Here is a 16,692-nt window from a genome sequence, read left to right on the forward strand (position 1 = left end):
CATTACTTACATGCTTTCGTAAGTTAGATTCCAGTAGTTTTTTTAGGGCTTTCCATATCTCGTTATTGAGGCAACAAGGTTACAAAAAGGTTTTACCGAAAATTTTTTAAATGTAAAGAAGTCAATTTATATTTAGTGTAGCACTTTACACAAGCAGGATAGTTAAAAAGAGCATGACACTAGGCACGTAGATTATATAATTTTCTCTTAGTACTACACTAGCGAATAAAGATATGACACATTGCTTAAACAACTTCATGGCTTTTAAACTGTTATCTACTAATTTCATCCCTAAAGACTATAAAGAGATTATGAAACACTCAAAGCAAAAATTTAATTTTAGATATACAACGATTTCTTTTAACTAAACATTCCCTACAAACTTATCTGTTTTAAACAGTTTCTTATATTTTTTCTGTTAATTCTAGCTCACTCCTCTAGAAGTCAAAGTTAAACTGTAGTGCCTATAACTAATGTGTTATATAAGAGAGAGGAAAACTGGTTTATTACTTTACCGCACCTAAGAACAGCTTGGGGTCGAGTGACGTTTTGTTTACCACATTTAAACTGATAGCAACGCAATGCAAACCATAAATAACATTACTGCGCGCTTGTAAGCTTAAATAAACATTCTAATTGGCTGAGCGCACCTAGTAACTTTGTTTCTCTAAAGTGGGCTCCAAGTAAACATTAATAAAAAGAATAGTTAAGTTAAATCAATTTAAAATACAAGAGTAGCGAGTTTAATCCTGTTTCTTTTATTTGGTATAATTTTTTATGGATGTAATTTAAGTTTTCGGATATTTTAAGTAAAACTCTGGTAGGTTGTTCAAAGTTTAGATTTGAGAAATCCAGTAAAAGAGTATAAGATTCTGGCTATTATGTGGCTCATAGTAATAAAGAATATAAGTCAAAAACTTGTCCTAACTTAATACTATTAGATATTTAAATTAACTATAACATTGAAGTTTCTAAAATTGGATAATAGGTTAAAAAGCAAAGTTTGTTATTAAACGAAAGTAAATGATAAAAAATTTACAAGATTTTTTGGTGTTTACTAAGAAAGAGATGATCTTTAAGAAAACTAGATATATTTTTAACTCGCATTAAAACTTTTTTACGCGCCTCTAAATTTTTAATACCAAATAAAAGGCAATAATGACAAGCAATAAAAGTCACTTCATATAACTAACTATCTAAAAGTCCTTTAAAGTATGTAAGAAATGTGGGACTGCGCTCCATAAATACTGGGCGCCAGACAAATTTAAATAAAGGTAGAAGTAAACTGCGTACAATGGCAACAATTGAGGATAGAGTTGGGGTTAATAAGAAAAAGTTGCAAAGGGACCTGGAACACGTATTTTCTCTCTTTGACGAAGATAGTGACGGGCTACTCACTTTACGAGAGTGGGGTAGCAATGAATTTTATATAGTTTTTTAGCTCTAACATATGGTTACTAACACAATTTTTAGAATTAAAAACTCCTTACCTATCTAATTTTTATATTTTAGAGGCTGTTAGCCAAGACTTGGATATACAAATAAGGGAAGAGTTTCAAAAAGATGATACAATGGAAGAACAAAAAATATCTCTGACACAATTTCTCGAAGAAATAAACGGGAAACTCCAAGGGCTTTCCGCCGAAGGTGAAGCACAAGAGGCTTTTGAATTAATTGATAAAAACAAAGATGGTCTAATAAGTATGGAAGAACTTCGAGCAGTATTAAATACTTTGGGTGGCGTTATACATTAATTAAATAAACTTTGGGTTATATATGAAATAACAATTTCTTCTTAGGAAAAGATATTGAGGATGATGAACTTTATGAAATGTTAAGAGAGTCCAACAAAAGCGGCACTGGATTTCTCAATAAAGATGAATTTAGAGCCATGTTATATCTTAAATAAATATTAGTCTGTTCATATAAAGAGCCTTAACCCTTTTAATTAATTATAAAAAGATTTATTTAAGTTTGTGCATATATATTATTTAACTTAGTAAGTAATGAATTTTTAAGTTGGAAAATGGGAAAAAGACACTGAAGATCTTAATAATTTATTTAGCAAATATAACTTTTCATATCTACAGGAGCTGTTACAAATTGAAAGAATTGATCTTTGCGCCATCAACGAGGCGCACCCTCTTTCCAAACGTCGCATTTAAGGTGTGCAACTTTGTTGCGTATCGCCAAGACAGGAATCGATGCACGCGGAGGGACATGGCTGTCTTGGTAAAAAGGAACATTCAACAACCCTCGATATCTCTGCCCGCTCCCGCTCTACAAAATCTCGAGGCAATGGAAATTTCCACACGTTTGGAAGACCAGGGGCCCGTGTCTATGTGATCGCTGTCTATAAATCCCCTTGGAAGCTACTACCGCCCTCCGATTTTGGCGCCATCTTTGCGAGTGACTCCTCCTCAGCTGTTTTGTGTGTGGATCTCGGTTGCAACCCTTCTTGGGAAAGCCGAACCGATAATTCGAATGGCCACCTCCTTGAGGCTTACGCTGTGAGCACGGGCTGTGCATACTAGGCCCCCCGCAACCAACACACTTGGCGAGTACAGACACAATGAACTTCCTGGATATTTCCATACTAAAAGATATACGCCTCACAACGGCATTTGAAGCGTCCAGCGAGCTGTCCTATGATCGCCTTCCAGTTATTATCGAATTAGGCGATAAGAATGACACACTGAGGACTACCACACATTTTTTACCAACTGGAAGAAATATGCTGAGATTTTAAAAGCCACTCTCTCGCCGTGTGCGTCACTACCGTCTACATCCCTGCAGGGTGATGCTATCGACTTATTCGAAAGCGCACTGAACATGACTCGCACGACTACACGGCAACTAGTGAAGTAACGACGGCCCCGATCGCCCGCCTGACGAACCAAAGGTACTTATTTGGCAACGTCTACGTCTTATCCGAGCGGACATGTTTTTGGTAGAACGCCGAAGCCAAACTTGCGCTTAATCGACTGCATAAGTGCATAAGAAAGTAGTTAATGGCCCATTTTAACAATGAATTGGAGGCCAAGCTGCACCATATATCACTATTAGGCAACAGCTGCGTTTTTCCTTTTAAAAATTTCTTAAAAAGATTAAAAATCGGGGACTTGCACCACCACCCCTTCGTGATGGAAATATAGAGGCCGAGGGATGAAGACAAAGCTACGCTTTTCGCTAACCTCCTTGCTACCCAATAAGTGCCAGCTGCCATTTAACTGCCACTAATGCGCTCTCTCAGCTGAGCTTCCCTTCCCGATGTCCACAAACCACTTGAGCTAGTTTATGTTGGCAAGGTTCAAGCGTTTGTCGAAACGCTATCCAAACGAACAGTGCCTGGCCCCGATGCTGAAGAAATTGCCATTAACAGGGAAGTATTATCTGTACCTACCTGTAAAATCTGCGAGGTTCCATGGTCCTTTCCAGTCCGATGGAAGACGGCGACCGTTGGGAGGCTGCCAAAGACATTTAAACCGAAAGCAGCAACTAGCAAGTGCCGATCCATCAATCCCCCTCTTGGCGGTTAGCAAAGTAGGCGAGTCCATTTTACTGCGCCGTCTAAAAGAGGTCATTGACGCTCTGGACGCCTTGCCAGAGTTTAAATTTGAATTTGGCAAGGGCACTCAACGACCCAGCAGCTCCTTCGCTTAACTGAATGAACCACTGGCGCTTTAAACTTTAAGAAGGCTATAGGCGCCGTCTTACTTGACGCTGAAAAAGCATTTAATCAAGTTTGGCATGAAGGTTACCGCACAACTGCTCTCGTTATCTGCTCCTCATGAACTTTACCACGTGCTGGAGTCATATTAAAATGACCGCGTCTTCGGCGTGCGCGTAGGAGGTACACAGTCGCCGCTGCGATCTCTGCCAGCAGAGACCCTTAGGGATTTTTTCTTTCGCCCCTTTTATTTGCATTTTATAAGAGAGACGTGCCCTTGTCGTCAAATCCACATTCACGAATCGACCTCCACGCCAATGTTACCGCCGTTTACTCATCGTCGAAGTCTCCCGCTTTGCTATGCAAGTATCGACAGGACTTATTGACGTCCTTGTTTACTGTTGCCTTAATTGGAAAGTTTCCATAAACGCGACGAAGAACAAAGCGTTTTGATTACTAAGAAACTCGTTCTTTTTTTGGCGCTTTTAACTTTTGATGGCGCGAAGATTCCGCGGTGTTCTCAGACTAAATACCTGGGAGTCGACATTGCCAACTTTCCCGGCCGCTGCACGTGGATTATCTAGTGGCGAAGTCAAGGCAAGCATCTAAGGCGCTTTACCCTTTACTATGCAGCAAGAGTAAGCTATTTCTGCGAAACAAACGGCAATTGTATGTCACATCCAGCCAATAATGACATACGCGTCTGCTGCTTGAACCTACGACTCCACTGCAATAGCGTCGGTACAAGTGTAACAGAACAAATTGCTGCGTGTGCGAAGTGAAACTCTTTACCAGGACCTTCAGCTGGAATCTTTAGACGTCGCCTGCTGGTGAGTGAACTTATTTACAAGCCATGGCGCGTTGTCGCCGCCTCCGTGACACGCGTTAGCGCTAGTATTTGTCTGTTATTTTAAGAAGTTGACACCTTTTCGATTAAAAGCTATATCGTAATGTCTGCGATCACCCTGGTTAAGAGCTCGAGTAGAATTTTTATCGTCAGTCAGGAACTGTCATTTATCAATAAATAAATACATAACTCTTCATGGCATTTCAGATGGGTTAATCAACATTAGAAGAAGGGCAGTTAAAAAGTATAAAACGCCTACAAAAAAAAGTTAACAAAGCGGAACCCGAAAAATGAGCTGGAAAAGGCTAATTAATAGCTCCAAGTCACCGTCCTAGGCCGTGTTTAGTATTAATAAAAACTTCAAAGTTAGTCAACTTTTTATAGCGCCAGTTCACAACTTTCAAAATATTGCTTTAAACTTATAGGGAATTAGAATTAGTATTGACTTCCCCGTTAGCAACTATTATTACATATGAATGATGCTCCTTTTTGTAGGTAATAGCAGAGAAGATGGGCGCTATATAAGCTTAAAACTTATTTTTGCTGAAGATAAGTTCTTTTTAGAGTCAGATTTCGGCTGTTGGTATTATAATTATAGCAACTTATAGAAGTTAACTAAGAAAGTGTTTAAATTGTACAACAAGAATTCTCTGTACAGAGCCTAGCGGTTTTAGTATTACAGACCCTAAACTTTCCGAATAGTTAAAGTTCGTTAACTTTTATTTATCCCAATAATATTAGAAAAAAAAAACAGATTCATATGCCTTTTTCCCTTTGGGTTGATTCTTTCTACTTTTAGTAAGTTTACTAAATGTCCTGAAACATTTTTCTTTTCTCTCTTTTTATCTTTTTTTTTAAAAAATTATGGGAGAGTTTTATTTCACGCCAACTGTTTGCCGGTTATGGAACACAGGTATAATCTGCGGACAATAAAATCTAAATACATAGGCCTTGTGTTATGGTAGACCTCCAGGTATTTAAGTTTTTAATAAGTTGCTACTATTGAGCCTATGTATTGTTATAAACAGTATTTATAGCTTGTTACATGATAGTTTTAAATAACAGGTTTATTTTTAAAGTTTCTTGAGGGCTTAGTAGTTAAAAGGAAAGTATGGTATTATATTTTAAGACGTTGGTATTGGTCGGATAATATTTAAAAGGCTAAAAAGACTATACGTAATTGTTTTACTTTTCTTCCAATTCTCCACAAGTGTTAAATGATGAATTTACTAGTTTAAGCCAACTATATTAAATCCTCGGCTATAAGAATTCTACTTTTTGGAACCGCTTGAAGTTTAAGAATTCTTAGAGCAGAATTCGGGGAATAGATTATTACTTACTGTGTACACCAATTACTTTCCATACTAGTATACTATAATAAGGCAAAAATCTGTTTATTTATAATTGTAATATTTCTAGTCGCAGTTATAATTAATGCCTTAAAAGAGTAGACTTTTATTCATTTTTAAGTAAATAAGTAAATAATAAATAGTATTGTTATAATTTATACTAACAAAAACGAAATACAGAAAGGATTTTTCTTAATTACAATTATATAAAGATTAGTATTACCTATATCGATTCCTTTTATAATATTTTTGGATTTTAGTTATTATTAAGCAAACAATTGAATATTAGTTTTAGCGACTATTGATTTTAGTAGGAAGCATTCTTTTCTATCAGCTCAAAAGTGTTAGATTTTGTACATTATCTATTGAATAAAGTATTATGATTAATAAATTAGCGTTAAAAGAAGTAAGGAAAAACTATAAATTTTCTTACATTTGAAGTACATTAGAGTCATCTTTTCGATAAAGAAAATTAAATTTATTACTTTTGAAAAAAAGAATTGCAATAATAAGTTGAGTATGTATTTTAAATTTTAAATATAGGAAAGATAATTATAACTTTTATTTTAGTTAAAAAATTCCACACTCAATTAACTTTTTCTACCAACAGCGCAAACTGGTAAAATAGTAATTTTTTATTTTAATTTTTATTAGTAATAAATAAAATTAGGAGATAAAATATTGTGACCGTATTTAAATTAAAAGCACTGCTAACTATTTTTTATAAAATCTTCTAATCGCTTCAGAACGGAGCAATCAATTTCGTTTTCCTCTTTCCCTTCTTCTTTCAGCTTTAATGATAATAATAATAATAATGATAATAATAATGATAATAAACAAACAGAATTAGAATTAGCAATTTCAGATGTGAATCTGTCAAGAAGAATCTGTTCTTCGCTTTTTGAATACCCCTTTATATTTATATTTAAATAAATGTAAAAGAATTAAAAAAAATTTTTTTTGTTTATTGTTCAAAAGTAAAAAATAAATAACAGAAACAAATTTATAGAAAATCTAAAAATTTAAAATAAATTCGTTGACCTCTTTTTCTATTATAAGCAAAAAAGAAGTATTAATATTTAATTTATAAAAATTATTAATAAATTAAAAACGAGGAAAACTAATTAGAGCAGTAAATAAGGAACCTTCATAGAAAGAAGTTTTCTGAATAAAAGTGAATCGTTTTCAGGATGCAAATCAATAAAGTTAATCACGAATGACTATAACAATTAATAAATATATTAATGATAATATAATAATAATAATAATGATAATAATAATAATAATAATAATAATAATAATAATAATAATAATAATAATAATAATAATAATAATAATAATAATAATAATAATAATAATAACAATAATACTTCGACTGGAGTTTCCGCGGACATCAAAACTTTCAAGGACAACTCGAGTTTATTCATAACTTTACTGATATATTTGCTGTAACTTTTTATAGTTGAGATAAATTTGTTAGTCACATAAAAATATTGATAAAAGCTATTTTTAAACAATAAAATCCAATGAAATGGGTAATAAGAAAATATTAATCACCAATGTTATCAACTATAAAAAAAACTTATAAAAACATAAACTTAGTAATCAATTTTTTAACAGTAAAAATATATTCAATCACATCTATCTATATAAACTTTTATTATAAAAAAAAGAACTATAAAAACATATTTTTAATATTAATATAAATGTGTTTACTTTTTTAAAAAAAGTTATTATAGTTAATTTTTTTAATACTTCTTACTCGGTTTTTTATAGTCAATAAATATAAAAAATAAAGCAACGAGAAAGTCAGTAGATGTTGAAAAGACAAACATATTCATGTTTTTTTATATTTTTAATATTAATTTTATTTTTAGTATATTTTAATATATTTTTTCATACTTTAACTTTTTATATCAGCAACTGTTAGCTTATTATCATTATAAGTATATTATTTTAATTTCTATCTTTATAATAATAATAAATTTTTTACTCTAAAATTAAAACTTTTAGAAATAATATCTGTTTATCTATATTATCTAACTTTTTTATTTTATTTATAATAATAATGAGTTTCTCAAAATGAAAGTTTTATTTTTTTTTACTAAAATGAATTATTATTTATTAATTATTGAGTATAATTTTTATTTTTATATTTTTTAATAATTATAATAAGTTTTTATTCTTAAACGAAAGTTTTTTATTTTTTATAATTTCTTATTTTTTTTCTAATATTATAAGTTTCTTATTCTAAGAAAAGTTTATCTATATAATATTTTTATTTTAATAGTAATATTAACTTTTTTTATTGTAAACGAAGTTTCTTTTCATTATAATAATAACTGTTTATCTCTAATTATAATATTTTTGATTAATAATTCTTTTATAATAATAACAAGTATTCTACTTTATACACATTAAAGCTATTATTCATTACTATACTTTTCCGCGGTATTATTATACTTCATTATTTTATACTTAACAAGAATTATATAATTTATAATTATTTTTTATTCGTTTATAACTTTTAATGGTATTTATTTAACTTTTTATGAACCTTTTAAAACAAAAGTTTTTTGTTTTTACGAACTTTTTTGGTTTTCTTAATAAAGAGGCCAATGAAACGCAAAATGAAGTGGGATGCACCAATTAAACTTGTGAAAGGACAACTGATATTTGTTAGAGAGTAAGAAAGACCGAATTATTATTAAGAGAGGCAAAATAAGTCATTATTTAAAAAAAGTATTGAAAAAATGAAAAACGGATCAGCGAATTTCTGAACAACTGCTTTTATTGGCTAATTAGAATTGCTGATATTTGCAGTAAAAGTATGCGAAGTTTATCTTTGAGAGTTGAATAGTCTTTTTATTATATTATCTGAATATTTAGCGAAACACGCCAGTAAAAGTGAAATTCTCTTAAAAGTTTTTACTTAAGCTAATCAGGTGAAGTTTTTATAGATATATAAAACCTGGAGGGAATGGGTACACTGTTTTCAGGAAAGTCAATATTATGAAGTTTGAGAAGATATTGCTTTATTTGGTGGCAGTCCAGAAGCATCTTCATACAAAAAGTTTAAATAAAGTTAAAAAAAATATTTAAAATATTAAAAAAATATATAAAATATAATAAAAAATACCAAAATATATGAAAGTTAATAGTAAATATTATATAAGTCAACCTGATATAAATGAATAGTTAATGCTTTTCAGAAAAGTAAAATAGTTTAAATAAAAACGTAAAAAAATGATGTAAAATGAAAGTTATTAATAAACTAATAAAATAAATAAAAAGTAAAAGTTATAAAAATATAATAACAAAGTAAAATAAAAATATTAAAAAAGTTTTATTTAGAAATATTATAAAGTAAAACTTTAAACTGAAGAAGAAAAATTTTTATTATAAACGAAATATTTCATATTAATAAAAAGTAGAAAAAGAGATAATAAATAATTTCTAAACATATAAAAAATAAAATAAAAATAAAATATTAATATATATAATACTTAAATGAAAACTAATAAAGAAAAATAAAAAAAAGTTTTACTGTAAAATAAATATATATGAAAAGGTTAGAGAAAATATTATTATAATAAAATTTTTTTGAAAGATATTAACTGTTTTAATAAAATGATATTTAATAAAAACTAAAAGTTAATAAAATATAGAAAAAGAAATGAACTACAAAAGGTAATACAAAGAATTTTTTTTATGATACAAAGTTTAATAATAATAATAATAATAATAATAATAATAATAATAATAATAATAATAATAATAATAATAATAATAATAATAATAATAATAATAATAATAATAAATATTATATAAACCTGCTCAGCGCCGGGTATAGAAACTTGGCATTGATATAAAGTATTTGTATAACTTGAAATAAAAGTACTGAAAAAATTGATAAAGTTAAAATAATAATAAAGTTTATAAATTTCTTTAAAAATATGAAAATTATTTTAGCTTTATATAAAATAATTAATAAGCTTTTAATATTATTTTGTATTAAACTATTTCATCATTATTAAATAATAATAATAAAATTTTATAGTATTTATAATATTTGTACAACATAAAATATTTTTTTAAATATAGTACGATCAGTAATATTAATAAGTAATAAAGTAATCAATAACAATAAGAAAAAATTAATAGCGAAAAATTATTTTTTCAACTGAAATAATAATAATATATTTAATAATAAAGTGGATTATGATATAAAATAATAAAATAAATGACGGGTACTTTTAAACTGGAATAATAGTTATAATAATACTATTAATAAATATATAATTTATTATTAAAAATAACGTTTTTTAAGACTAAACAAAATTTTTTAAAAATTATATTTTAATATGTAATAATAATATCAAGTTATTGTTATAAAGAAATAATTATTAAAGTAATATTAACATATAAAAAATATAATAGAAAATAAGAAAAGTGAAATATAAATTTTAAAATAAAATAGTAATAATATCATAATAACGATTTATAAAAATAAACAATTTTTTTACATTATTTCTTTAGAGTAATAATAATAAATATACATTATATTAATAAAAAATTACTATAAAAATAGTACAAATTAATAAATAATAAAATAGTATATGAGAAATAATATAAACAAAAATATAAATTTGAGGTATAATAATTATATAATCAACAATAAATAAAGTCATTAATAATAAATAAATTATAATTAATAAATATTAATTTGAATATATTTTAAAAAAAAAAACTTTTAAAACTGAAATAATAATAATAAACATAATTAATTGTAATAAATAGTAAAGTACTTGGCTAGTTTAAGGCAAATATTATTTAAATATTTTTGGCTTTCCTTATCGATTCCCTCACGAATGATAGGAATAGAGCTATAATAATAATAATAATAATAATAATAATAATAATAATAATAATAATAATAATAATAATAATAATAATAATAATAATAATAATAATAATAATAATAATAATAATAAATCAGTTTGTTTCACATTAAAAAAAAAGTTACTTGCATTTTTAAAAATAATATAATTTAACGAAAAAAAAAGGAAAAGAAAAAATAATGTTTTGTATCCAAAAAAAAAGTTTTTATACGCGAAGACTAAAGGAGTATTAAGAAAATAATAAACAAAAAGAAAGAAATGTAACGACATTATAAATATTGATATAAACCAATTAATTAATAAATAAAGTTAATTAACCAATAAACTTGCTGCAAAAAATACAAGCAATAAAAATTAATATTCACAAGGCAATAATAGGAAAGACATTTACTATATTAAAACTTCAGTAAAGTAAAATATAATAATAAATTTAATGAAGTAAAAAATATAATAATAATTAATGAACTTATAAAATCTGAGAAATAAATGAACCAATAAAACAAAATTGAATTAAAGGACCCAATAAAAATTCTTAATTAAAATACATTTATTTTGTTAAAAGTTGATAAATAAAAAAATAGTGAAAATTTTTTAGGTCAATAAATGCAAGAAAAAGTTATACACGAGAAATATTTTAAAAAGTTTACAACCTCATTAGTATTGCATAAAAACTTTCAACATAACCAGAGCAATCGCCTACAACTTCCAAAGTACTCCACGAGATCCGCTTTATTCTTAAAGAAATATAATAATAATAATAATAATAATAATAATAATAATAATAATAATAATAATTTTAGAGCAGAAAAAAATCTACTTATAAACTATAATAATAGTTATAAGAACTATAAAGTAAAAATAAAAATATAATGATTCATAATGATAATAATAAACGTAACATAATATATTATAATAACAATAATTTTAAATTTATATATAATAATATTATTTATAATATTATTTCTTGAATGAAAATATTATTACTAAAAACGAAAATCTAAAAAAAATATACAACCATTTTCATACAAAAAATAAAAAATGGAAAAGCTTTTCTATATACTTTGATAAAACATCCTCAAAAGAAGTATCAAAACTTCTTAATAAAACTTGAAGAGCTTCCGATATTATACTAGTAAATAGTCAATATATATATACATCAAAAAAAGATATATTATTATACATAATAAATAGTAAAAGTAGATATAAATTACTATATAAAAACTTAGTTTAACATTATTTTTATACATTTCTTATATATATTTTATTATTAACTAACTTTTATTATTTATATTTACTATTTTTATTATTATATTTTGTTATCTTTTTTAGTTTATAAAAAAATATAAAGTAAATAATATTTATAATAAAAAATTAAATATATTTATAATAATAAAAGTATTATAAACAATAACTCGTAAACGACTTCGGAAGTTTTTGTTAAGTTAATTTTTTCAACATAAACTTTATCAATTTTTTCTTTAAACTTTATTTCCAGCTAGTATAAAGTAATAATAGTAATAAATAAAAAAGTTATATTAATAATAATGTATAAAAAATATATTAAGAAAATATTAATAAATAATAAAAGTAAAAGCTTTATTTATTTTTTTAATAATCATAAATAATAAATACGTTTTACATAAAAAAAATAAAAATAGCCAAAAAGTAGATGAAGTAGTTTTTCATGATGAAAAATATGATAAAAAGTTTTACAAATCTAATAAAAGTTATTTCCTATTTTAATAAAAATGTAAACAGCGAAAAGAAAATAGTTTATAAGTAGTAATATATTAATAAATAACATATTTTTAATAATATTTATTTAGTATATTTATTATACTATAAATAAGTAAAGATAATAATAAGTAAAAGTTATATAATTTTTATTAACAAATTATAAATTTTTTTTTATATATGATAATAACAATAATTATTACAAAAACAGTAAAAGAAAGTAATTTGACATGATAATAATAATCATACGTGTATATTAATAAAAATATTATAATTATGATAAAAGATAATAAAGTTTTTTTTATTGTCAAAAATAATTACAACACTCAAAACATAATATATTAAATATATATATAATAAAAAGTAAAAAAAAAAAAATAAACAAAATTTTAATTGGTCATAAAATTTAAAAAAGTTAAGAAATACATAAATAGTAGTAAATATTAATAATATAATTATTTTGGAAATTTTGATATAATATAAAAAAAAGTATAAAAAAAATAATAATTAATAAAAAGTAAAAAAAATAATTATATAAAGAAAAGGAAAACTATTAAAAAACAAAATAATAAATAATTAAAAGTAGATAAAATATCGAAATATTCTGAATTAATAAATATAAGGAAACAAAGTTTATTATATAAAAAAATAATTAATAATGAATAGAATATAAAATATCAAAATATTATGGATAGATAAAATAAGTATAAAAGTTAATTATAAGTAATAACAATAAAGTTTTATAAATATAAAAATTAAAAAAAAAATACATATAACAATGTATTTACGATAAAAAGTATAAAGGGTTATAAAAAAATTAATATAAAAATTAGTAAAAAGTACAAACTATATATAAATAATTATATAGAAAACAGGTAAATCACTAATTATAGTAGTAATAATATTTTTATTTAAATAAATATCAAATAAATAGCGAAAGGAAAAATCTTTACAAGTAAAAAAATAGTATATAAAAAAAATTTATTATAAAAGATAATAATAATTATTTATGATCTAGAAATAAATAATAAAGTAAATGATAATAATAAAAAATTAATATATAATATAATATATACGTTTTTATAGATATTGTATATAATATAAAATAATACATGAAGGAAAAAAATATATAAATTAATATAATGATTTAACTATAAATAGAGTATGAAGTTTTTATAAATATAATATATTTTACATATAAAAGTTTATAAATAAACAAAATATATAAAAGAAAAAGTAAAAGTGTATTTAAATTTATAATTAAATATATATATAATTAATAAAAATATATATTTTGTTAATAATAAATAATTATAATAATAAAAGTAATCAGGAATTATAATATTTATAAAGTATATAATAATATTATTAATAAGTAAAAAGATATAAAATATTGTATTAAAAATAAAATTAATAAATAATATAAAAAATAAAAGTTATCAAAGAAATATACAAGTCTTAATAAATATTATATAAGTATGAAAGTTAATAAAAAGTTATAAGTAAAATAAACATTATTAAAGTAATACTGAAAAAAAAAGTGAAAAGTAAAACTTTTTTATTATTAAAACATTATTATATTTATTAAAATATTGAGGTAAACAAAAAAATACAAGGAATTGTGAATATTAAAAAATGTTACGATATAAATTAGTTATTAATATTTTTTATAATGATGAAAAGTAAAAATAATAATATAAAAAAGATAAACTATACATTCGTACAGTATATTTATATATATTTTGTTTATAATAATAAAAAATATAAATAAAAATATAAAACAGATATAATTTAATAAAAAATAAAAAATATTAGTGATAAATAATAAAACATTTCGTGTTTGTTAATAGAATAATATATAATATCATATTTTTATATTTTCAAAAAAAGATTTACAATAAACATATTTACTATTTTTATGTTTTGAACATAAAAAAGTATAAAAGTAATTATTATAAAAATATTAAAGTTTACATGTAATTATTCTAAAAATTTTAATATTTATCAGAATAAAAAGTTACAAAAAGTATTTATACGTAAAATTTATATAAAAATTTTATCTATTATTATAAAAAGTTTTGAAAATAATATAAAGTTATAAAATAGGTATAAAAGTATTTACGTACAAAAATTGTAAGTCATTAACATGTAATTTTATAAAAATAAAAAAATATTATAATTAAAAGTATAAAATTTATTAATATTAAAATATAAAAATAATAAAAGTTATTAAAAAGATTATATTGAAAAAATTATGAAAAGTACTTATATATATTAAAAAATGAGAACGTTATTAATAATTATAATAAAAGTTTTAAGTATAATTATACACAAAAATAATAATAATAAGTAAACCTGCTGGAGCATCTCAATGATATAATCTGCAGTGTTCAACAACGAGCAAATATAATAAAAGTCTTGAAATGAAAGTTTATTTATTGGAAGAGCAGTCAAAAGGGAATTCCTATTTATTATTATTTATATTATATTATTATTCTTATCATTATTTAACTATAATTTTTTAATTTTTAAATTCATCATATAATATTGTTATAATTTTATATTATTATTTTTATTTTTTAATAGTTAATAATATTTTGTTATCATTTTCTTATAATTATTAAAACACCGGTAGGGAATTGTGCCTCGAAGAACTTTTACAAGGTAAGTATTGAGATAATTACTGAAAACCTATTTTTTTAACAAAAAAAAATAAATAAATAGTAAATAATATTTTAGATAATGATAAGAAAAATTTATTAACAAATATTCTATAGAAATTAAAAAAGATAAATCATATATTAAGTAATAAGAAACTTATATATAATATATTCTATAGTAATAAAAATTTTATAAATATTTTATATAGTAATAAACTAATAAATAATACATTTGATAGTAATAAAAAAGTTATAAATTATATTTTAGATAATAATAAAAACTTATTAATAACATTCATTGTAATAAAAAAGTTATAAATAATATTTTAAATAATAGTAAGAAACTAATTAATATATTGTATTGTTATGAAGATATTATCAATAATATTATTTAATAAAAACTTATAAATAATATTTTAAATAATAGTAAGAAACAACTCAATATTATATTGTATTGTTAAGAAGAAATTTTAAATATTATATATAATAATAAGAAACTTCCCAATAACAAAAAATATTTTAAAAACATACTAGAAAAAGTTGGTACATCGTTTCCTTGTTGCTTATTAAAGAACACTAATAAAAAAGTATTAATATTACTATCATTACTATAGTTATTATTATTATTGTTAATATATTTTTAAACCTGCAGAAAACAATCTTTGTAGAAAAGGAAAAGTTCAGAAGAAGATGAAAGCACCTATAAAAATAATAAGCTAACTTGACATAATAATATTAATAGTAATGATAATAATTAAAGAAAGAAGTATTTCAAATGTATAAATAATTATTTTATTATAATAATTATATTTTTAATAAATAAACAATAAAACTTTTAAAATAATATTAAATAATACAAAATAATATATTATAAAAATTATAAATAATCAAATATAAAATTAAATTACAAGTTTTATTATTTACAATAAAATATTTAATAGAGATATATATAAAAGTAAATATAAATATATTATAAAAATAAAAGTTATATAATTTTATTATTTTTTTTTACTTTTTTTTAATAATATTCCAAAAAAAAACATAAATCGTATTATTTTTATATAAATTTTATATTGTAAGTAATATTTTGATAATAGTCATGAAATTTACTAAGATAATACATAAAACAATAATTATGCTAAAAAGTGGAATAATATTTAAATATTAATTATACTAATAAAATTTGTAACCAACATTTTTTAATAATATTTTATAAAAATAAAAATAAAAAATATAATAAATATTACTATTAAAGTAAATATTACATTAATAAGAATTTTTCAAGGAAAGGTTTATTAAAATAATTATAAAAATATTATAATTCTTATTATAAAAGTTAATATAATACTTTTTATCAACTCAAACTTTTATACAATTCATATTTATTAAAATATTTTAATATAAATATATATAAAGTTTAGGTGCACTATAAATATTTATAAAAATATATAATAAGTATAATAAAAAGTTTAAAAAGATTATATATAATAAAAGTAAAAAAAAAAATTTTAAAAGGAAAATAAAATATTAA

General features: G+C 23.0%; 1 protein-coding gene and 2 long non-coding RNA genes across 3 annotated transcripts; 1 reads left to right on the top strand and 2 right to left on the bottom strand.

Moving 5' to 3' along the window:
• The first annotated feature begins 1,309 nt into the window (after nucleotides 1-1,309).
• LOC135145973 (uncharacterized) lies at nucleotides 1,310-1,875 on the top strand. Its single transcript, XR_010283632.1, has 3 exons — nucleotides 1,310-1,412; nucleotides 1,513-1,737; nucleotides 1,800-1,875. It is a non-coding gene; the product is annotated as an uncharacterized LOC135145973 (long non-coding RNA).
• Nucleotides 1,876-6,555: 4,680 nt separating this feature from the next.
• LOC135145976 (vacuolar protein sorting-associated protein 53 homolog) lies at nucleotides 6,556-11,904 on the bottom strand. The gene is made up of 9 exons (XM_064078105.1): nucleotides 11,828-11,904; nucleotides 11,418-11,501; nucleotides 10,675-10,752; nucleotides 9,700-9,766; nucleotides 8,838-8,926; nucleotides 7,237-7,318; nucleotides 7,012-7,086; nucleotides 6,709-6,777; nucleotides 6,556-6,657 (listed from the first exon to the last, which is right to left on the bottom strand). The coding sequence occupies exons 2-9, from the start codon at nucleotides 11,420-11,422 to the stop codon at nucleotides 6,577-6,579; spliced, it is 546 nt and encodes a 181-aa protein (XP_063934175.1). The 5' UTR covers nucleotides 11,423-11,501; nucleotides 11,828-11,904; the 3' UTR covers nucleotides 6,556-6,576.
• A 282-nt stretch (nucleotides 11,905-12,186) lies between these two features.
• On the bottom strand, nucleotides 12,187-15,739 carry LOC135145978 (uncharacterized). Its single transcript, XR_010283636.1, has 4 exons — nucleotides 15,693-15,739; nucleotides 15,131-15,192; nucleotides 14,857-14,965; nucleotides 12,187-12,262 (listed from the first exon to the last, which is right to left on the bottom strand). It is a non-coding gene; the product is annotated as an uncharacterized LOC135145978 (long non-coding RNA).
• Nucleotides 15,740-16,692: the final 953 nt, after the last annotated feature.

Source organism: Zophobas morio, unplaced genomic scaffold (genome assembly GCF_036711695.1).
Source record: "Zophobas morio isolate AGI-343-1 ecotype UQ-CSIRO unplaced genomic scaffold, CSIRO_AGI_Zmor_V1 ptg000205l, whole genome shotgun sequence".
Taxonomy (NCBI): domain Eukaryota; kingdom Metazoa; phylum Arthropoda; class Insecta; order Coleoptera; family Tenebrionidae; genus Zophobas; species Zophobas morio.